Source organism: Ctenopharyngodon idella, chromosome 15 (assembly GCF_019924925.1).
Source record: "Ctenopharyngodon idella isolate HZGC_01 chromosome 15, HZGC01, whole genome shotgun sequence".
NCBI lineage: Eukaryota > Metazoa > Chordata > Actinopteri > Cypriniformes > Xenocyprididae > Ctenopharyngodon > Ctenopharyngodon idella.
Genome location: NC_067234.1, coordinates 29,995,809 through 30,020,513, shown reverse-complemented (window position 1 = coordinate 30,020,513; position 24,705 = coordinate 29,995,809). Strand labels below are relative to the sequence as shown.

General features: G+C 37.3%; 1 protein-coding gene across 2 annotated transcripts; it reads left to right on the top strand.

The window, feature by feature from the left end:
- Positions 1-14,727: 14,727 nt before the first annotated feature.
- Positions 14,728-22,972, top strand: lhx1a (LIM homeobox 1a). 2 transcript variants are annotated; one of them, XM_051863802.1, is made up of 6 exons: positions 14,729-15,270; positions 15,378-15,617; positions 16,943-17,166; positions 17,733-18,097; positions 19,827-19,992; positions 21,120-22,972. In XM_051863802.1, exons 2-6 carry the CDS (start codon positions 15,448-15,450, stop codon positions 21,497-21,499), a joined length of 1,305 nt encoding a protein of 434 aa, XP_051719762.1. In that variant the 5' UTR covers positions 14,729-15,270; positions 15,378-15,447; the 3' UTR covers positions 21,500-22,972. The 2 variants fall into 2 exon arrangements, with proteins under 2 accessions (XP_051719763.1, XP_051719762.1); XM_051863803.1 differs by having other exon boundaries at positions 14,728-15,617; positions 17,820-18,097.
- Positions 22,973-24,705: the final 1,733 nt, after the last annotated feature.

Genomic DNA, 24,705 nt, shown 5'->3' with positions numbered 1-24,705 from the left:
TTGGTTTTTAGCCAGCTATTGATTGAACAAAAGAAAATAGTATGTGAAATATATTAGGATTTTAATGCTGTGTAAACAAGCAGCAATAGCCAAGTGAACATAATACCGAGCAGCAGTTTTGTAGCTGTGTATTATGAAAATATCCCACCTCTTCTACATAAAAAACTTCTTTTATGGCTAAATAAATGTGCCGTGGGTATTCCAGACTGGGCTCTTATAGCCAGCTATACCATTTACTTTAGAAAATTACATATTTTCAAAAACCAAACACTGAATTCTTTACCTGGGTATTAAGACTCAAGGGAAGCCATTTTTCATGCCTCTTTTCAGTTCAATTATACCAGCAGCAGAACCAAGGTAGCAATCAGCATGCAAAGTTGACATCAATAACTTCTATACACCCTCTCTATATCTGAATAGATGCAGATTATTTCACGTTGGGCTTGAATAAACGCGCAAGCCTTTTGAAATAGACGTCGAGAGCAGAGTCTAATCTGAGTTTGCAGTTTTTGGAGAGTGTTGACAGCAATCTCCCCCAGCGTGGTGTGGTTGTGTTGCATTAGTCTCCAGGTTTTACAGTGGAAATGGAGAACGCCTCCGATACTTACCATTGTAACAATCGGGGGTTTCTGAGCTTTGCGATGGGGGGAAGAAGCCGCTTTGTTCGGTGATAAGAGTGGAGGGGAAATATGAGCAAAAAAGGCAATCCAAAGGGCTGAACAAATCTGGGAGCAGTATTATGGGATGGTAAACACGTCTACGGCTAAGAGGGAGCAGATTTGCTGTTTCTTATTTTGGGGATGTGCAGTATTTGGAGAGGAGCACAAAGGGTGGAAGGGCATCAAGGGTGGGGGGATCAGGGGGTGTGGCTTGTTGGAAGACAAGCAAACAAACCAAAGGGGTAAAGCAAGAATCAAAGGACAAGAGAGGAAAATGTCCCACTGTAATTCTCAACTTATGTACATGCAAATAACAGTTTATGGGTTTTCACCATACCTTTACACTGTCCTCTTGACCTTCCCCCAACAAATTCTCTGTTCTACAGGCAGTGTTCACACACAGGACTGTGTGGCTTGATAGAACTCATTTTGCATAGGAATTCATAGAAATTAGTTTTTATTTTTATTCAAAGCCTTACTGCCAATTTTAGAATATACACTGAAAATACAAAATACAAAAAAAATTAAAGTAACACTTTGAAAACACATCAGATCTCAATGGGGAAAAATATCATGCTGGATATCTAACCTGATATGGACTGGGTAATGTGTTAGGAATTAAAGGATGGCACATCATTTGATGAAAATGAAAATTATCAACCTACAGAGGACTGAATTCAAAGACACCTTGAAAATCAAAGTGAAAAAATGATGCAGCAGGCTAGTCCATTTTGCTGAAATTTCATTGCAGCAACTCAAAATTGTACTCGGTAGTTTGTATGGCCCCCACGTGCTTGTATGCATGCCTGACAACATCGGGGCATGCTCCTAATGAGACGACGGATGGGGTATTTCCTCCCAGATCTGGATCAGGGCATCACTGAGCTCCTGGACAGTCTGAGGTGCAACCTGGCGGCGTCGGATGGACCGAAACATAATGTCCCAGAGGTGTTCTATTGGATTTAGGTCAGGCGAGCATGGGGGCCATTCAATGGTATCAATTCCTTCATCCTCCAGGAACTGCCTGCATATTCTCACCACATAAGGCCGGGCATTTTCATGCACCAGGAGGAACCCAGGACCCACTGCATCAGCTTAGGGTCTGACAGTGGGTCCAAGGATTTCATCCCGATACCTAATGGCAGTCAGGGTGCCATTGTCTAGCCTGTAGAGATCTGTGCATCCCTCCATGGATATGCCTCCCCAGACCATCACTGACCCACCACCAAACCAGTCATGCTGAACGATGTTACAGGCAGCACAACATTCTTCACGGCTTCTCCAGACCCTTTCACGTCTGTCACATGTGCTCAGGGTGAACCTGCTCTCATCTGTGAAAAGCACAGGGCGCCAGTGGCGGATCTATCAATTCTGGTGTACTGAGCAGGTACTGGTCCTGCTGATGGGTTAAGGACCTTCTACGGCCCTGTCCAGCTCTCCTAGAGTAACTGCCTGTCTCCTGGAATCTCCTCCATGCTCTTGAGTCTGTGCTGGGAGACACAGCAAACCTTCTGGCAATGGCATGTATTGATGTGCCATCCTGGAGGAGTTGGACTGCCTGTGCAACCTCTGTAGGGTCCAGGTATTGCCTCATGCTACCAGTAGTGACACTGACCCTAGCCAAATGCAAAACTAGTGAAAAACAGTCAGAAAAGATGAGTAGGGAAAAAATGTCAGTGGCCTCCACCCGTAAAACCATTCCTGTTTTGGGGGTTGTCTCATTGTTGGCCATCTAGTGCACCTCATGTTAATTTCATTAACACCAAAGCAGCTGAAACTGATTAACAACCCCCTCTGATACTTAACTGACCAGATTAATATCTCAGGAGTTTAACTGACTTGATGCTATTCTCTGATTAAAAAGTGTTCCTTTAATTTTTTTTTCAGCAGTGTACATAGAAACAGGTGAATGATGTGACAAGTTATTTTTTTTGTCCAAAGGCCTTAAATAATAATAAAAAACAAAGATATGACATCCAAAGTATGCAAGGTAGTACAACTAGATCTCTTTTATTGAATCCAACAGGTTTTAATAATATTTTGCTACATATAAAGGTATTTTAAAGTTTTTGATGTGTCAAAGGGTCATTCGGTTTAACCGTCCAAAGGCCAATACAGTCATTTCATTTATGATTAAAATATCTTAAAATGTAATAAATGTATATATTTTTTATTCTGGCGTAATTTTATAACATCATACATCAACACAGTGCGAAATGGTATTAAAATTATGCGTAGAAGTCATTGCTTTGTTATGAGAAAGAATGTCCGGAAAAATGAATTTCATTGATGTCATTCGGAGTAACCATTATAAAGGGACCATTTTGGATCAAGTCATGCGGTCAGTATCATGTGACAGGATGTGACATCATTCAGACACCTGCAAAGAACCACATGGTCATGAAGCAAAGTAACTAACTCTCTTTTAACTATTTGAAAAATTAATGTTTTCACTTGCTCATACGCATGTCCCAAAACATCAGGTCATTCGGTACAACCGCTGTGAAACATGGAAAATGTTATAGTATTTTAAAAACTTACTAAACTTTACTAAATATAAAATTTTTAATTGTCCTTTTGTTTGCTAGCTAGCTAGCTAGCTTGATATCAGCCTGTTAGCATTGTTCAAAAATATCGTCATTCAGTATAACCAAAAGTGTCATTCGGTAAAACCGAAATTTTGGTTAAACCGAATGACTTTTTTGGTGACAAATTTTGTCCATCTTGTAAAAAATGACAAAAGCAGTGTTAATTAATTATAAAGACCACATAATCTCATTGTTAACAATTAATAAAACTTCAAAATTAATTATATCTCCTTTATGTTTTTTCACACTTTTAAAAACCTTATTCGTCAATGACCCAAACACAAAATTGTGATAATTACCTATTACACATATGAAATTTTACAACACATTGGACAAAAAACACACTTAAATCAATTATTTGTGACAAATATTAAATTTATTGAAATATGCAGAGTCAATAAAATTAAAATCAGTTTTTACTTTGTAACAGCAGCTGAGCACACAGCACCATACATCCATATATATTTCTCTCTTTACATTGTTCAGTTCTACCATAACATTTCGCCAGCTCTCTGATAATCATTAAAACCATGCAAGTCAATCCGCTCACACTGTTTATTTACAGTCAAATCCATTTCTGTCACTGATCCACGCAAGATCCAAAGAGAAGTATATATATAAGCCGTTTAAATGTGGAAAATCTTGGAAACACTGTACAATATCAGATTTGTGCTCACATGTTTTTTTTTTTTTTTTTTGCTACGTTAATTCTGCTCTCCATCTCTTACTCAGAACAGCGAAGGTCTACGGAGGCTTTTCTGTGTGTGCAAAGCCATCCCAGTATTAATATTTTCAGTGTCTCAAGCTTACAGAGAGTGAACTCTCACCCCTCCCCACTGCTGCGGCACAGAGATAAAACTTTCCACTTCCCTTTTTTTTTCAGCAGAGAATTACAAGAAGAAGTCGATAACACCACCACAATCAGCTTTTACACAGAGGATTGGGCTCAGGTGAATAGCATGGGACTTCTCTGTAGGCTGACAAACAGACAGGACCATACAGCACACCTGTGGGACTCGGGAAGACCACTTCATCCCATTGTGAACATGACCAATGAAAAGAAATATCCTATCAAGCAGGCTTTTGTCTGTGCGATGCTACAGGAGAGGAGTATTTGTCTGGCTCTCTCATCGCAGTGAAGCTAGCTCAATTACATTATCTTGTGCTAAAGGAAGTTCCAGGGCATTCTGTTGGCAATCAATCAATCAATCTTTCAGTGTATCTTGATGTTCTTTCTCGGGTCTGAAATCTCTGACAGTGCAGAATGCCACACCCAATCCTCTATCTGTTTCTGCGCATGGACAAGAGTAGTACACTGAACTGCTTGCTAACATAGGAAAGCTACATGTTCTTTGATTAAACATAAAAATTGAAAAGTTGAAGTTGTGTGTGTGTGTGTGTGTGTGTGTATTATATATATATATATATATATATATATATATATGTATATATATATATATATGTATGTATATATATGTATATATATATATATATATATATGTATGTATATATATGTATATATATATATATGTATATATATGTATATGTATATATGTATATGTATATGTATATGTATATACATATATATATATATATATATGTATATATATATATATATATATATATATATATATATATATATATGTATATGTATATATATATGTATATGTATATATATATATATATATATATGTATATATATATATATATGTATATATATATATATATATATATATATATATATATATATATATATATATTAGGCCTAATAAAATAATACAAAACAATAAAATAATATGGCCAACTGTACACTCTAAAAAAATGCTGGGTTAAAAACAACCCAAGTTGGGTTGAATAGGGACAAACCCAGCGGTTGGGTTAAATGTTTGCCCAACCTTCTGGGTAGTTTTTTTTTTTAACTTAACTATTGTTTAAAAATTACTGTATTGCTTGCTTAAAATGAATCCAAAGTATGTTGGAAATTAACATTTATTAATGTTTAATAAATTAACATTTATTAATAAGTTTAATTAATATAAATTATACAATAAACATTTATTAAATTGCTTATTAATAAATGTTCACCTTTTGATTATTATTGTTGCCTCTAGTAATTATGTCTGATTTATAATTTCCAACCTATTTTGGGTTCATTTTAAGCCATATAGCCATTTTTAAACAATAGTTGGGTTACATAAAACTACCCAGCACTTTGGGCAAACATTTAACCCAACTGCTGGGTTAAAACAACCTGAATGCTGGGTTTGTTCATTTTCAACCCAACTTGGGTTGTTTTTAACACAGCATTTTTTATAGTGTAATTTTCGAACTGGTGAACGCAATAAAGAGGCAATTACAGACACAATTTTTACCATTTAAGTTGAAATTTAGTCCTTGCATATAGATGTACAAAAGATATTCAAGATCAAAAGCATATTAAATATACTGACCTGCATTTGATTAAACTGGCAATATTCATTCCACACAGATGCACTATAAAGTAACCATAGCAGTACAACTGATATGTGCCCAGTGTATTAGATAGAGCTTGATTCATTGAGCCTCTTCCTTTTGTTGCAACATCCTTAAAACTCTGTTGCAACTGTCTGTCTATCTATCTTTAACAGATATATAGTTATCTAGAAATGGAGTGTGTAGGTGAGATTTATGTTCAGACTAATGCATACACTTGCTTGGTTGGCCTAATCGTCATTTCGTGAAGCTGGTCGGGAAGTGGGAGAGACGGTGAACCTGTGATGCTCTGATAGGGGATTCCTGCAGGCCTGATTAGATCTAGGGCATGTTTGTCTTCCAGTAACAGGAATTACTTGATTTGTAAGGGGCCTGGCATCCAGCAGCATTTGAGTATTAATTTCCACCCACACCCTGAGGAGAAAGCAGGGAATACATATTAAAGAGCTGGAATCTTTCACATCACAAGAGCAGTCAATAAGACACTGTGAGGGTATGATGCATAGATCTCTAGAAGGTGAATGGGGGAATGCTGAGAAAGGCAGATATTATTTTCTCGAATTCAAATGTGTTTTAAATTATTCTTGATTTGATTTTCGAATTATACTATAATTAAACTATATATTTATATATTTTATAATCATATAAACATATATATACTACTATGTATATAATATATATTATATAAAAACATTAAAAATATGATTATATAGCTACCATATACTATATTATCATATTTTTTGTTTATATATATATATATATATATATAAAACACAGATATATATTATGCTTCCTTTTGTATATCTATTATATATAATTTTATGTGTAGCCTATTTATCATGTTACATATAGATGAAATTTAGATACACCTTCCTCAGTGAGGAGACTTACGTTACAGTCTATTCAGACACACTGTGATTAGGATGTCTTAAAGGTATGTGCTCTTTTAGTCTGTATTTTCCAACTAAGGTCTGCTCCAGCGGTCCCTGCCATCTGGACCCGGCAGACCCGCAAACAGGTCAAGGTGGGTGCCATTCCCATGGCCCTGACTGCCTGTCACTATGCCAGTGTGCTAATTTACAGCCAGCAAACCCCCCTATCTGTCCTGCCTTGCCAGCCAGCAACTCAAGGGTGTGAAGATGCCAACAACATGCACCGCTGAAGACAAATCAGCCTCAGTCTCTCATAAAACACCCAGAGGTCATGACCTCTTCACCTTTTCAACCCATCACTCCATGTCCTACAGCCCAACCTCCCACCATGCCTACCTGATGGCCCACTCAGGCACAAACACACAAGAGCAAAATACGCTCCAAACAAGGTAACAGTCTCATCTGAGACCACCATACAGAGAAAACTATTTGCATGCCCACCCTCTGTTTCAGCTCTCGAGACGCAGCAGGAGGAATATGAAAGTCTGTAGTCTGTGAGTAAAGCAGCCCAGATATCTCGACACACGTGCAATGAGGAACTGCTGGAGTACAGTGGAACAGCACCTCATTCAACTAATGGCCCTGGAACAACAGGAGGGCCAGCAGCAAAAATGGGTTTGTCTAGCATTTGGCATTCTAACCAGTTTCTTGGCTTTTGTTGTCTGCTGAAAATGAAAATATTTTCTTTTCAGTGCATCATGCAATGTTTTTTCCTCTGTATGAGCAGTTTTCTTCCTACTTTTGTCCATTTCAAATGGGAATGGTTTTGAGGGTCTTGAGTAGGACTCGATGTCATCATCTGGCAATCATTTTCTCTTTATCATGAGTAGCCACAGTAGTTTGCTTTATATAGTATCAGAGCTTGAGATGAGCCAAGCATGACTACCAATCCTGGCTGCGCCTTGTAAAGGTCAACATTTGCTAAAAAGTTTGTAAAATATTTGTCCTGGACTCATAACATGAGTGAATAGACATAGAAATAATGGCTAGCTCAGTGTTTGTGACTGATATAGCCACAGCCACTGCAGATAAGCCACTCCCTTAAATAACCTGTCCCATTAAAATAAAATGTTGCCCATATAACGAATTGAAAACGCTTGTTTGGATCCTGCATAATTTGGAGGGGATCCCAAGTAGGATAAAAGGCTGCTGCGAAATAAGATTATTGGCAGTGAATTATAATTTATTCACAACCTCATAAGATCAAGCATCCTAAACAAAACTCAGAAGCATGCTTATTATTTATATTCAAGTCCTAACCATAAATTGCTACCTTACATTTCTATTTAAAACCAGCGTTGCTGTGGTGGTAATGACTAAGAGTGAGGAAATTTGGGGTATCGCAAAGGAATCCCTTTATAAATCTCCTTAACGATTACTATAACTATCACTGGGCGTATGGGTTTAAAAATGGCACTGTATGCACATGTATCTGGACTAGTCGAGAACATCTCGTATTTATATGCTCGTGCTCAGTCGCGCGCTGCTCTCACCGGCCCTAAATCCCGACAGCGCCTGCTGACGTGAGGCATGCTGGGGTGAGTGCGTTTTGCCTATGCATTAGCCATTCATTTCGTCTGTCTGACACCTCTCCAACATAAAACCGTACGGCGGAGGTAAAATATCTCTCTCCTGGCGAAAATAAAGCTTTGTCTCCCTCCTGATCTATAGGATATAAAATAAAGCCATGGCTTTGATGGTGGCTTTACCTTATGCAGGGCTTGCTTTTTGTGCACACAAAGGCAATGAAGATGAATGAGGAGGGATTGCCGGGGCCTTGTCTCCCGTGGTCCTTTAGGATCACCCCCCTTTTCCTGCGTTCACTCCAGACTCTCGGAGAAGTTAGTCAGGCAGCTTTGTTATTGATCCGAGGCAGTCGATTGCCATGAGAAGGGATATGTCCGGTCTGTTCATATTTTGTTTCTAAACTTGGATTACATCGATTAAGCACTGTTTACATTTTTGTCAATTTGAAGGCTATAGCCTACGTATTATTTATGTTTTATGTGGATTGTGATATTTTCAGGTTATTACTTAGTTGTTGTTTTTTTAGCTGGCCTAGTTATTTTCTGGTTTGGCTGGGGTTCCGGAAGCTTTAGAACGTTAGCTGAGGCTATTTACATTTTTTATTAAATTGAGTAATGTTTATAATAACTTTCAGTTCCTCAAAGATGACGTGCAATTTTCATGTTTCGCATCTCTTCGCGCTATTCATTTCGACAGTAGTTTAGCACCTTTGGGTCTGACAGCTCCAGTAATGATGCACTCTGGTTTTGTGAAAAATAACGTAACGTACGAATAGCGTTTAAAGCGCTTTGTTTATTTTACAATAATGAGATGGAAGTAACGCATCTTAAATCATCATCACAAAGGAAAAAAACTCAGTTCTTAGCCAGTATTTGCAACGCTAACTCACGACCAATTCGTACGTATTTTACGAGGTGGCTAATTCGTACGAATTCGTACGATTTGTCTAAACCCGAGTGACGGGAAGGTTTAGGGGCGGGGTTAGGGTAGGTCATTCGTACGAATTCATACGAATTTAGCAACTTGTAAAATATGTACGCTTTAGCAAAAATGTACGAGTGAGATCGTACGAATTAGCCACCTCGTAAAATACGTACGAATTGCTCAGATAGCAGGCTATATCTAGCCTACAGAATAGTCATTGGCTATTTTTACCAAAGAAAATACCAAAACAAATCATTCTAGGTTTCTTAAAAATAAAAATAGTGCTTTAATTCAGCCCTCGTTGATATCAGCAGCAGACAGGACTGTACTCGTGCAGGCTGTTGGAGCTTCAGTGCAGAAATCTGCTCGTGTTTAGTAGCTATCTGCTGATTTTCAGCCCCGCAGCCCGTCCCCCGAGCATTGCCCACTGCGCGATAATATCTCAAAGGGAGTGGTTATCACCACACATTATATTATAATCATTAGTGATCCTGGCCCTTTCACCCGCACTGCAGAATAAGCGCTGGGAACCATTAATCTAAACTAGAGCGACCACTCTCAAAGACTGCTCGTTTCTATTCGTGCCCAGCGGGGAATAATATAATAATTTCTTGTCACTGCTCTTTGGTTGTCTGTCTATAATGAGATAATGACGTAGATTTTCTTATGGTTCTTGTTGATGTGTTGAGGTGTATCAAGAACGGTTATTATATTTTATGTAAGACAGTGTAAAGTTATTATATAAGTTTAATGTTGATCTTAATAGGCGTATCGCTTCCCATTGGGGAGAAATAAATTGCATCATGTGGGTGAGTCATCATCATCACGTTGATTTCCCCCTCAAGCTGAGCCTTAGTTGCTTAATAATTTTTCATCCATCTCTAATATTAACAAAATATTGTGTAAAATATATCTGATTGATTAGGCTAATAATCACTTTTTTGGAAGCTATTTTATAATTACATGATTATTCGTAGCCTATTTAGGCTAGTCGCCTGGCATAGTTAACATTTGAATATAAAAGACTGTTAATCCTTGGTCTAGGATGCAAGGCCTAAGCGCTCGTCGTGTCTGTGTTTGATTATCGGGTTTAGGGGAGAAATAACAGCTGTTCCAGTGACTACGAGATCTATAACCCAAATCGAATTTCTCTTGCCAGTCTTCGGCAGAGTTGGAAAGTCAGAAAAAAATGTTTATGTTTAGTTCCTGGTCAATACTGAAGCTATTGGATTATGGTTGCTTTTCATGGAGCATCTCATTTGACGTGGTTTCACTGATGGACTGATAATTATTCCTGAACACTTTATTTACCCACAAGTCAACAGTTTTAGATTCGTGGAGTTAGTCTGGGATTTAGAGTTCATATTTTTTGTTGAAGACTGCTGTAAGGAATATAATTGCAGAGGTCTTGCTTCAGTCGTCCCTGCCCCCTAATCGGTTTGGACATGCTGTGGGTCCGGGTATGGTCGCTGCACATCACCTCACTGCCGAAAAGATTGACACAACGCGGTCCTGGAGCGCCACACGCCTATTGTCCACACTGCGAAAATAAAGACATTCTCTTGAAAGCAAAGCAAGACACATGCTTCATTGGAGTCATATTTAAATTGACCCCCCCCCCCCCCCCCCCCCCCCCCCCCCCCCCACACACACACACACACACACGCACGCGCGCGCGCACACCGCTTGGTAGGGGCATAAGTATGGTCCTGGGTGCTTAGTAGGGTAGTTTGCAGCCATGTCAGTCTTTCTTTTCAGTGTTCTTTTACTGATTGGTCTTTTTAAAAATCTGATTTAACTTAATTTAAATTAAGCTATTCAAAGAGTAAAAAAGTAGTAAAGACTTTAGAAGAAATTAAGAAACAGATATTTTAAACAATTTTATTTTCGAAAAAAAAAAATCATGAAAAATAAACATATTCATTGCATAGACTGGAAATAAAAATTATATTACAGAAATCTGCAACAGATAATCTATAATAATATAGGCCAAAGTACCAAATTATTTTCGAATGTATAATGTCATAATGTAAATGTCTGCACTATATTTTGCGTTTGTCGCTAACCTGTGCTAATACCTGTGCTAATTTTTTTTTTTTTTTTTTTTTTTTTTTTTTTTACTACAGAGCATGTTACTAGCAGTCATTCCACATATCATGAATAAAACGCGTAAACAAACAGGCAGCGGTGCAGAGCGATATGGAGAGGGGCCCGAGGCACACAGAGCCCCCCTTTGCTCGGGCTCCTGGCGGTCCCGGTGCACCAGCTGATCAAAGCCCGAGTAAGGGGTAATATTTCTCACTTTATTACCGGAGTCACAGCGTGTCTGTACGGCCAGCGATCACACACTGCTCTGCCCACACTGGCTCAGTTAATGTATCGTATAGCTATAGGATGACTAGTGCAGAAAAAATACACTAAAAAGCTCAAATAGTACTCACTCTCTTAATAATAATGGCATTAGATGACACTTTCATTTAACTGCGTTTTGTTCTATTTGCGGAAAGTTTGTTTAATAGTAAAACGAATTATTTAATGACTTTAGAACATCTATAGGCTATGCCAATATCAACAAACGAAAAAAATAAAACGTCTTAAAATAGCTATTCAACAAAGTCAAATTAATAGGCTATTTTAGATCTATTCCAAACGACTGGATTCTAATTCTTGCAGCTCGTTCAAGATAAAATACAAAAATAGGCTATATATATATATATATATTTATATATTTTTTTATTTACATATCATCATCACAGGCTATGAACTTGAACGTGATTTTTCGAAATGCGCCGATCATGACGTGAACAACAGAAATCTTTGCCTTATAACAAATTGCATATAAATTTCTTGAATATGCACTTGGCTGAGAATTGAGAATTGAGGCTACACATTTTAAGTGCTAATAAATTTCGGAGAATTTCTATACCGTATCTATAAACCACTAAGGTAACACAACCGGTTTAATTCACTCTCTTGCTTTTTACGTTAAGCTTATTCGAAAAAGATTCCGCGCAAAGAGCATGCGTAAAGCAGCCAGTGTAGTTTGACAGGCATTGGTCTCTCAGCGGTGAGAATTTTTCGATCGATAGCTCCCTCTAGCACTGCCCCATCTCCAGACTGGACGTTTTTTTTCCCGTTCGGTCAGTAGTCCACCTGACGATGCCACTAATTGAAAGCTTTATTCCCATCATGGATGAGTCAGCATGTCCAATTATCAGTCTGCTATCGAAATGGATGCATTTGTAATCATGTTTTTATTATTATTATTATGATTATGATTATTATTATTTACGAAACTTGAGTATGATAGACATGAAATAGGCTATAACTGTTTCCGAAGTTCTACTCAAAGTAGAAAGCAGATTTTGTTCATATAACCTGAATATAATTTTTTTCCCAAATCCCTTTCGATGAACGAGTGCAATTACTAAAATACATGATGAACGAATGAGGGTTATTTTTTTTAGGTTATTTTAATACATTTATTAAGTTATGAAGTCAAATTATTTCCAAATGATTTTGGACTGTTAAACATAATGTCATAATGATAATCAGTGCGAGAAAAGTATTGTTATTATTATGCAGTAATAAGTTTCAGCCTCTAATTGTTTGATAATGTATTATACTAAAATATGGCCAAAACATAAATGTGACGGTGTTAAAAAGAATATCTACACGAAATTGTTTACATGTTGTTGCATACATAGTAGTAGACTATTATGTTCATTTATTCCGTTTTTCTCTATTTTCATTCTCTCTATATTGCAGACGAAATATCCAGTGGATCTGCATGCCTTCCAAACAGTGAGAAAGGATAGCTGAAAGGAGAGAAAGGGGAGGAGTGGTGGTCGCATAAGTGTGTTCATCTTTTATCTGTTATTCTTCGTGAAACAACACATGTCATCCAAGGGTCCCATAGTCAAAGAGGAGCACTCCCTAGACGCTCATCGGCAGCTGTTTTTGTGTGTTGTGTAAGGCCTTTTGCTGCCATAGCGTGGACCAGCCCCACTGTGCCGTTTTACATGAGAAATGGCCCATATGCACAAAGTTGCGTGGTATTGGTTCCAGATTCCAGACTGGAACGTTTGCACGATATACGCTGAGAGAATGTAAATAGCTGAGATTGTGAGGCTGAGGGGCGTGATGTGATGTGTGTGTGTGCGTAAGCTGGAATGGAAGAGTCTGTATATGGTGGTGAATGGTGTCAGTGTCACACAAAAAGTCAAAGATACCAGAGGTTCGAAATAAGATTAGGATTCGGAACGTGTTCTTTAATGATCTTGAATTATTACATTGATACAAATATTTGCTGTGGAAATTTCAGGTAGGGTTAATGTGCATACAGCAAACTAAACATTTAATATTTGTGAATTCTTACAGAAAAAAATCGTCATAATTACATTTTATACACTGAGCATATTTTAATTATTATAAAACATTAAAAAATAAGATTATCGAGAAAATTATTGGAACAAACAAACTGGAACCCATACAATCTGAAATGGTTCTAAATTCATTAACTCTACCCTAATTTTTATTTGCAATGAAATGTAACTATTAGCTACATATACTTGAAGAACACGATGTATATTGCTTAAAATCAGAAGAACGGACTTAACAGATCTAACAAAACACCATAAGGTGTTTGGGCCATTAGAGGCTGCTGAGGTGATCTAACATCCTGTAAAGTTTAGAGCCCTCGTGTCTTTCACTTTCTCTCTTTTAACAAAGGACCAAAGGAGGATGTAGTTCCTAAGTGTCTTTTCGTTGATTGAATGACGTTGTCAAATTGTCTACGTAAAATTCCTTAAACGGAGAATAAAGGATAGCTTTAAAAGATAGTTTTTAAAGCTGTGTAAAATTGCAATATTGTATCTAACTATCTTAGGATATATTATGAATCAGATTTAGTGTCAGCGAATGGGGAAATTAACTATTTTTGACATTTTTACATTAAGTTCTCGCCCAAGACATAAACGTGTGATCTTATAAAACAAAGTACGTAATTATTTTATGGCATACTTCATGAAAGTTTCAGGAAACATTCTGTTGTCTTAATAGTTATCGTATACATTTATTAAAAAAAAAAAAAAAAAAAAACTAAATAATTTCATGCTTGCGCTGTTATTCGACAAAATTAATTAAGGAAAAAAGCAATACATATTCCATAATAAGCATCCTTGCGCTACATTTCTTTTTAATAAATAGCCTAAACAGCGCAACCACACTCGATTACACAACAGTTTTCACAGCATGACGTATCTCGAATATCTTAAAGTACACATCTACATATACATAAACAATGCGTAAATTATCAGATATGTACCTTATCAAATGCTTCTCTTGTCCCTCGGCTCCACCAGAATAGACGATTATTGGAAAATGACGATATATAAAAAACAAGGTCTGTTTTCTGACTCCCCACATTAACTAAGATATGACAGTTTCTGGGATTTTTGACAATTGGTGTCTTCTGTTCCCTATAAATAGCGCAGAGTGTGCCGGTAAAGCGGTGAGGGGATAGCTAATGGTTACTTGAACGGCGAGCCGCTGATTGGCCTCGGCCCGGAGTGACGTCAGGAGGCTGTGAATAAGGCTGGCTCGTGTGCTTTCAGGAACATGCAGAACACCGGAGGCTGTTCGGGGATCGTCATCAGTCCTGCAACGAGATGTCACGCGCATTCTGTTCACACTAGCATCTTTCACCTCTTCTGTCTTACCGAGGAAACAGCACACGTTATACAGAGGGAGACGCACTTTTCAAAAGCGTTTGGTCATTGCATCTTTCAGAGGGACGTAAACAGTGGATACGTGGACATGGTAAAGTGCACTCTGGGCTCGCATGTCTCGTGTGCTAGTTCCGTCCAAGACCGGTTGCATTAGATGCTTGCATATGAAAGACTTTAATGAACATCAGCATCACCAATGCTTCACCTTGTTGACAACGGCGACTTGCTTTTTCCGCGATGATGTCCATTTCTTTGTAGCCAACGAACAGTTGGTGTTTTGAAAGATTTCTCTATGCTGGCTTCATTTATGCATCTCAGAATTTGGGAAGGAAGAGGATGAGAAATATTGACTGACAACTGAAGCACTACCTCATGAGAAGATCCTCTTTTATCATCTTGATTTTGGACCGCTACAGGTCCATCCACGTACACAGAAGTGGTGAATATATTTAAAACTTCTTGATCTTTTCCTTTCAAACCTGTTCGCCAAGACTGATTTGGAGCATCCTTCAGCGTTACAACCCTTTCCCTCCTCTCTTTTGAAAGAGAGAAAACAGGAGCAGACTCTCAGGTTGTGGACACCACGGCAGTAACTGTGGGAGCACATCCAAAGACGATGGTCCACTGTGCGGGCTGCGAGAGGCCTATATTGGACAGGTTTCTCCTTAATGTTCTGGACAGAGCATGGCACATCAAGTGCGTACAATGCTGCGAGTGCAAATGTAACCTTACAGAGAAATGCTTCTCTCGAGAAGGAAAACTCTATTGCAAAAACGACTTCTTTAGGTAAGTTCCTTCCGTGAGTTCGACCTCATAAAAAAATAATAAAATTGCTGTGGATATTTTTCTGTGATACATGGAAATATAATAGTTTATTTAATATTATGAGCTTCAGAGACACTGGTAAATAATTGTCTACAAGTAGAATAAGTTTGTAATATTGTTAAGCATCAAGATTTTTTGCAGCTATATGGTTAAATCATTTTATTTATTTATTTATTTTCAATTTTTGTATTAATTACCGTTAATGTGTTAAACCAAACCAAACAACCAAAAATATCATTTTAAAATGTCACAATTTTTAAAAGAGGTTTCACATATTTTGGTAGTAGTTTAAAATATCAACATTTCTCAATCAATCAAACATTTACCGTGCTACTTAAATTTAGGAAGTTATTTAAACTTAAATCCAAAAGCTGTTAAAGCTTTACATAGTGAATGTATATATATATATATATATATATATATATATATATATATATATATATATCTCCTATGTTGCATGATTTCATTAGAATTTAGGACTTACATTCACACTAACATGAAGTGTGACCCTAAGTACTGTCAACAAGCCCGACTTGTTTGATTCTTTGATTAGGACGCCCATTAATTAAATGCTTGTTAATTTGAATTGTTATGCAAAATGGCGAGCAGATACACTAATAGTCTGTGTACTCGTCCTCAGCGAGGGTTTTAAGGAAATCACACTTTGTTTACAACGAATGGCAGCCAGGGAAGCCGCAGGGATCAATGCTTTGCCAGGGTAGTTGAAAGTGTAACGCGGCCCAGTGGCAGGCTGTCTGCACAGCCCTGCGTGTGGCTGCAGTGGTTCGAGTTAAGATGTGATAAGTGGATTTGAATAATAAACGACTTTGAGATGGAAACCCTCAGACAATGTAATCACAGACTCAGAATCAACAATCTGTACAGAGAACCACAATACACATTATTGGTCACAAAGAAGTGGTGAGTATTTTCTGCAATGGTGTTTGTATTGGAAGAATGCGCACGTCCTTTGTTACGGGTGATTATTAATTATTCTACTTTAAAACATGCATAATTCAAAGTATATTTTTTAGATCTACTAATATATATCTAAATATTATTTTTATTTGCGTTAACATTGCATAAACAATAACAAGTGGACAAACAATAATTGTGAAACGTATATTATTCCCAAAATAATAGTGATGATAGTATTAAACATTTACGAACACAAATTGTATATACGATGCTACCTTGGTCTGAGCTTATAATAACATATGTTTTCATATTTATCTGCTATTTTACCGTGGTATAGTGACCTTTTTTTTCGCTCTGTCCATTCGCAGGCGCTTTGGAACAAAATGCGCGGGTTGTGCTCAGGGGATCTCGCCGAATGACTTGGTCCGGAGGGCACGGAGCAAAGTGTTTCATCTCAACTGCTTCACATGCATGATGTGTAACAAGCAGCTATCCACGGGGGAGGAATTGTATATCATAGACGAAAATAAATTTGTCTGTAAAGACGATTATTTAAGCAACACGAACGGAAAAGACACTAATCTCCTTTCAGGTGAGTAAAATGAATTGTAATGAAATGATAACTGTAAAAAATATTCCATATATATATATATATATATATATATATATATATATATATATATATATATATATACATACATACATACATACACACTGCACGCGCCAATGGTTTTTTGTCCCATATTATCTCGCTATATCAATAATACTAAACATTTAGACTAATAAGGTATCTTTTGATATGAACAAGTCTGTTCAATATGTCTCACAAAAGCGGATTATAATATTTTTATATTCTTAAATAGTAAAATAAATCTTCACATTGTGTCATGCATAGCAAATTTTGCTCAATTTCCATGTGAAAAAGTACAGATTTTGCTGCATTAATTATGTGGCCTATTGCAGATGAACTGCTGGCTAGTTTATTTTCTAATAATCTTTTACTGTAAACTAGTGCACTGTGACAGTTCTGTCAGTTCTAAACGCCAGTATTTCTTTGTTCTTTCTTTGTTTATTCGTTTCTTCTTTTATTTTATTGAATTTTTTTTCTTTTCTTTTTTTTTTTTTTTTTGTTTATTTATTTTACTTTCCATTGTTTAGTGTCTAACACATCTCTGGTCCCCATGTCTAATTCTGAGGTTTTTATTTCGACTCCTTGTCTCCGACGGCCCTTCTTTCCCCATTCAGTCACAGCTTGCAGTGATCCTAGTTTATCGCCAGATTCGCAAGACCAGCTACAGGACGATGTCAAGGATGCGGAAATCGCAAACTTATCGGACAAAGAAACGGGTAACAATGAAAACGATGACCAGAACCTCGGAGGCAAACGGAGAGGACCGCGTACCACGATTAAAGCAAAGCAATTGGAGACACTGAAAGCGGCATTCGCGGCGACCCCCAAACCAACAAGACACATCAGGGAGCAACTGGCGCAGGAGACGGGGCTCAACATGCGAGTTATTCAGGTAAACTTAAACATTATTACAAATATATCATTAATCTAACAAATGTATTTACTGGTGGCATATAATTGCTACGTTTGCTGCTAGTAATTTTGAGGACAAACGCGAAAAATACTGATTCTTGACGAGAATTTATATAGTGTGTGATTCTTAGGCATCATGTGGTACAAATTTCCTGGATGAAGTAGAGAAAAGCACACGCGAGCCTTCATTCCTTTCCAATCCTTGAGGCAAGACCATTTCAATTGAAATGAGGACACTTTTTACTGGCACCTGTAAATATTTGGAAGTAACATTTATATGGTTAGCCTTTTTATACTTGACTCGAGAGATAGAGAGGCACGCCAGCTGGCATCAGACCGGTGAGAACGATGGGAGTCTTGGCAATGCAGCGCCATCACGTTTTGCGACCACATTTAGACATGCTGTGACGGTTCTCAGTCAAGTGGAAACGCAGAAATCTGTCCCTGTGTCTGTCAAAGTACCTCATACTAGGTAGTTTTCTGTGAGAAATTGAGAATCGATCCTTGCTTTTTTGTCGAGTGAACGGCGGAACAATGAGAGTCCAGCTAAGGCGCGCGGTACATGTGCGCCCTCATTTATGCACGCTATATGGGATTTGTCAGCATCGTTTTAAAGATGCTCAGCCTGGTCATTTTTTTCAGCGTGAGAGATTCGATAAGAACACAGCTAAAGCATCATCATCGTTAAAAGCCCCGTAATAGATTGGTGCTGCGGGGATAATGCCTTAAAATGAGACTGAACATAAGATCAAGTGTAGGGAAGGGGTTGAGATTAATAGAGTGGCGAGGTTGGATATTTAAGACCGTCAGAGTAAACTATAATTAGCAAAAGGAATTCAAGGGTGGATATATAGATTACGAAATAATAACTGCATAGAGCCGGTTAATATATCGGTAACCACCCTCCTATTAAGTATTAATTAGAGATTTGAAGTCCCCGCTGCTGCCCCCTCAGTCGGAGTAAATGGAGGGTTAAAAGATCATTAAAGTGAGGTTAGATCCGACTCTCTAACAGTGACGATAATTACGAGTAATCTTGTCACTACAATACGAATGTATTCCGTCACTTCACAGGCCTACCTCAGTAGACTGTGAAGACGCTGCTTTGAACCAATAAAAATAGTAAACGTGACATGTAAACATTAGGCCGTAGTGTCAGACTGTTAGGTTTGCACATCTAGTAGGGTCTCTTATTTTAATGCACCACTCCTAGTTTGCATTAGACTCATAATAATAATAAAAATAAAATATAAAAGTTAAAAAATGCTTTAAATGTTTAAGTCAAAACGGTGCAGCCAGAAGGTATTTGCACTTAGACCACTTAGAATTACTTTACTAATAAATAAAATCGAATTGACCCTCTGAAAACAAATGGCGAAACAAAGATAATGTGACAAATAAATATTTTGTTATAATGCTGACAGCATTTAAACAGTGCAGATCAGTCACATAAAATTTACGCAAATATGTTAAAATGGTTAACATATAATGTTTTTATTTTGGTAGTTGATAATATGATATTTGGTTTTTCTTCATGGTTTATGTTTGTCAACTGTAAACACCATAATACTTCTGCAATTATTTCGTGAAGCTGCACTGTTGTTTTCACTACTGCAGTTAATTATTGTAATTTGCGATTGTAGCACAAAATTGAAGAAAAAAAAAAAAATGTTAATAGATTTTCATTGCTGTTTGTCCATGTTCACTAGGTATGGTTTCAGAACCGGCGGTCCAAAGAGCGTAGAATGAAACAGCTGAGCGCGCTTGGCGCGAGGAGACACGCGTTCTTCCGGAGTCCGAGAAGAATGCGAACGCTCGTGGACAGACTCGAGCCTGGAGAATTAATTCCAAACGGCCCGTTTTCGTACTATGGAGGTAAGATATAATGGCTTATTATAGATTTACCTGTATCTCAAACATTTGTCTGAAATATGTATTTCTTTCTCGCGCTGGTTTCATTTGTTACGCCTCAGAAAGGAAAATGGTAGAGTTACGCAACAATGGCATTTTTTAAATATCTATTAGTTTGTGTTTTCAGTTTTAAATTATCTGTAAATATACATTTTTAGTTTTGTAATTAGACTGGGCTTCCTGAACATGGAAAATGAAAGTAGCTACTGACTAATTTTCCCTGTTGTCCATGTATTTGGTACTTAAATGCTTTGATATTGTGGAAACAATTGTTTGAGGCCTATTTGTTGTGTTGCTCTTTTAAGAACTTTTGATTGCTTACCGTTTCGTTAATTTAATTTAATCCAAAATGACGTGCATGTTCCAGCAGTATACATGCGTTTTTATTCAATCTAGTTTATTTTTATTTCACTTTATATTAGACCTAAGTTTATATACTTATATATGTGTATTTTTACTATCAGTGGTTTTGAATGTTGGTTTAAAAAAAGTTTAAAACCCACTTAAATTAGGATAAAATTCATTTTTATGTATTTTGTTATTCCAACTAAAATCCTAACATCGTATTTCTGCTGTAGCTGTTGAGTAAACAAGTAAAAATCTAAATTTTTGACAGTCACTTTGTTTAAAGGCACATACTCAATGACAGGTACATTGAGTATGTGCCTTTAAAGAAACTGACTGTCAAAAATAAACTTTCCCTGAGAAACATGAACTGAAGTAGAAACTGTGATAACTAGCCCCAGTTTCCCCCTATATATATTTTTTTATTATAATTACTAGGTTCTCCCCCATATGCACAAAACAAGGCAGTTATTGTTATATATACACTATCATATCAATAACAGCTTGTTTTATACGTTTTCAGCTGTTCAGAAAGGCAAAGCTTTCCTAAATGTAATTAGCAAAGCTTTGTTCTCCCCACCCAGCTACATTTGTGATTTCAGTGTAACATGTTCTGTGACTAATGTGGCGTATTGAGACTCATTCCAAAGAACGACATTTTCTCAGAATGTTTAAACAAGGAGTTTTCTCGTGCTCTTTGTTTCCAAATCTAAACCAAAATTCCTTTATTCTTTGTGTATCTACAGATTATCAGAGCGAGTACTATGGTCCGGGAGGGAATTACGACTTCTTTCCCCAAGGCCCGCCATCTTCGCAGGCCCAGACTCCTGTAGACCTCCCCTTTGTTCCATCGTCAGGACCCACCGGTACCCCGCTAGGGGGCATGGACCATCCTATCCCCGGCCATCATCCGTCCAGTGAAGTACAGCGCTTTTCAGATATCATGTCTCACCACCCAGGGGACTCGCCCAGTCCAGAGCCAGGGATACCCGGGCCCCTGCACAGTATGTCCTCAGATGTTTTTGGACCCAGTCCGTCCTTTACATCCCTCTCCCTCAACGGCAGCGGATACAGCAACCACCTCTCCCACCCTCCATCAGAAATGAATGAGGGCACGGTCTGGTAGCTTTTGTGAACGGACATTTCTGCAGAGAGAAATTATGATAAACAGAGGAGGGAGGGAGGGAACAGGGACACTGGCCGCACATTCTGGTTATCATTTTTGTCTTTTCCCCCCTTTTTTCCCATGTCATAAATGTGGTGGGACAGCTCACAGAGAGAGCAGCAGAGGGCAGCATGGGCATTGACATTTACCTTCATGAACTCATTGTGTTGATGTTCCGTTTCCTTCTGTCTTTCTTTCTTTATCCCAAGTCCGAACTCAAGAAGAGAAAGAATTGATACTGTTGACCCGTTCGCTGTATGAACTCCACTACGAGGCGTCCCTCCAGAAGCTCAATACGTACAACCGGTTAAATCGGCGCTCTAAAACAGCGATAGCAACACATTAACAGCGTCAGCTACCGTCGAAGACTTGTCAGCTTTACAGAGAAACACCCAAGGCGGCTGATCTAACGCTAACCTGCAATGTTGACTCCAGGAAAGATCTAAGCCGTCAGACTAATTTATTTATTTGAAAACTCCTCAGACCTCCTTGCCTTTCAAGGCTCTGCCATACTGACACTTAAACAACCTTTTCGACACTAAATATGTTTCTGAAGGCCAGGGAGAAAAAGCTTTTTTTCTCTTTCTGGGCATATCCTGTTTTTTTTTCTCTCCCCAAGAATTCCACCAAATCTGAAGAAGTTAGCCTTCAAAAGGCAAAATGTTAAAATGTGTATGGATGGTGAACCCTTTATTTAATGGAAGAGAACTTGAAATGTTGATAAATGAAGTCTACCTTCTAAAATTATTTTAACAAGGGTCTGAAAGGGACATAGAACAGTCAACTGTTTACGTAATATATTTAATTCAGGAGTTAAAAGTATCAACCATGATTTAGAACCTCTTGATCCAGAAAAAAATGTTCCAAGCAACCAACCAAACTTTTGTATTGATTTTATTTATATTGTATGATGAAAGTTTGCTGGGGTTGTGGTTCACTGTGCTAGTTTGTACAAAATGTTGTTTACAAAAAAAAAAAAAAAAACTGGAAAAAAAAAACAAACAAAGAAAAAAAAAAACAAGTAGACAGTTGCCAAATAAAAACATAGCACAAATACTGTAAAAGTGCTTTGCACCATTATCTGCAGAACGTGTTGAAACAAAGTGTAAGTGTTTAAAAAACAATAAGAAGTATTGACTTCTTAATTTTTTTAGTCTGCTGAAAAAACATTCATAAATTGTTAATATAACATACTTAGACCTACAAGTTTTATTTTTGTGTCTTTAAAGGAAAATCCAAACTATTGAAATTGATGGTCAAATGTGCAGCAAGCAGCTGCTACTTTCTTTAAATATCAAATTCTCATGGTATGTCTTTTATTGTTCTAATAAACCTAAGCTTACGTGACCTCCAGTGCATATTAGACCATTCACTGTATAAATACGACATGTTGAACAAATTTGTGAGTTTTTAATAAAATTAGAAAATATGAAATTCGGATGATAGGTGCTTTTCCTTGGACTAGCTGAGACTATAAGCATCTAAATACAGCCGCTTTCTGGTTTCGGAGAAATACGGCTTCTGAAGAATATTCCCGAGTGTGCCAGTCTAGCTGAGAATAGAACTGTAAGACATTAGCATCTCTCTGGATGAACTTGACATGGTGGAGGACATCACATAACTCTCACAACCCCGTGTCTTGCCTGCTATAGGCGAAATACTCTTGTAAAGATGTCCTTTCATGATACAGCATTTCACTATATTAACACAGCATAATTTACTCAGCGGAAAAAATCAGCTAAATCAAATGTTTTAAAATGATGTCCTGTGATTATGGGTGTTCTCACCTTTTTCACTTTGAGATATACTGTGAGTGGAAATGTATTTGCCACGTCCCTGCTGGTAAGAGTGAGGTTTTCCTTTAGTGCAAGCGGGGTTAAAGGATATGATGAGAATATTTAAACAGAGGATATTCATTTCTGTCGCTTTTATCTTTTATTTCATACTCCAATTTTTTTTTTTTAAATTTTAATTATTATTTAATTATTTTTAATATTTATATTTACTTTTGTTTTAAAAAATTAAAATAATAAAATAATTTAAAATATAAATTTAAAATAATTTTGACATAATTTAAGTCAAAATTGTGTTTTGGGAAAAATGACATTTGCTGTTTTTATAGCATCTAATTAACACTTTGACCAGATTTTTGTCATACAACTTAAATTTTTATACAATATTTTGTATAAAAATATATTTTTTTGTATCTTTTTCCTTTTTATCTTGTGCTGCAACATTTTTTCTTTTGTCAAATCAACTTAGATAATTAATGTGATTCAGATATATTTTGAGTTTCTGTTGATTTAACCAATCGCCTTCATTGTATTAACTCAAATTTTTAATTTCAATGAACTCAAAATTTTTAAGTTTTAAGTAACTTACTTTTTTAAGTTAAACCAACAATTCTTTTTTAACAGTGTGGGTGTGCCAGGGTACCTGACAAGTTTCCATATTTTAAACACATTCAGTATCTCCTGAGGGCCAGATGACAAAGAATCATAACTTTTCAAGAACAGTCCTTTCACATCGCATTAGAAGCGCCTCAGAGTCACTCTTTCTCTTCCAAAACGTTGTGAAAAATCTTAAAAGATGGCATCAGACATGCATAGCAACACCTTGGCATCCGAGACAATAGATATATGGAGAAACAAGTTCAGAAGAGACAACCTCATCACTGAACTCATCTCATTTCATATCTCAGTTCATAGATAGGGAAAAACAAAAGAGTCAGATGAGATTCAGTGATTTGACTCTCTGTGGGGAGCGTATGTGGGAAGAATCCTTCACAGGTACGGAGGCCAGGAAGACGGCATCAAATTGAGCTTGCTATCTGGGGGAAAAGCCTTTATCTCATTGCAGTGTGTGGTTTTAGTGTGAAGGAGCCCAGCCGTGCCCCGGCTGCACCCAGCACATAATCCACTATGAATTAATCATGGTCCTGAGAGTTAAACAGGCCTGCGGGCCCTCCTGAGCCCGGGGCTTAACCACACCGCTGACTCCATGCTCTGTCACCCGGGAGGCCAAAGCTCTTTAAATTCAAATCTCATATTGATTGAACATCGACTATTGGTTCGGCCTGACCTCGTTGACACATTAAATATAAATGTTTGGAGTGTTTTTTAAATGCCGTTTTTTAAATCTAGAAAGCATGATTTGAATACAGACAT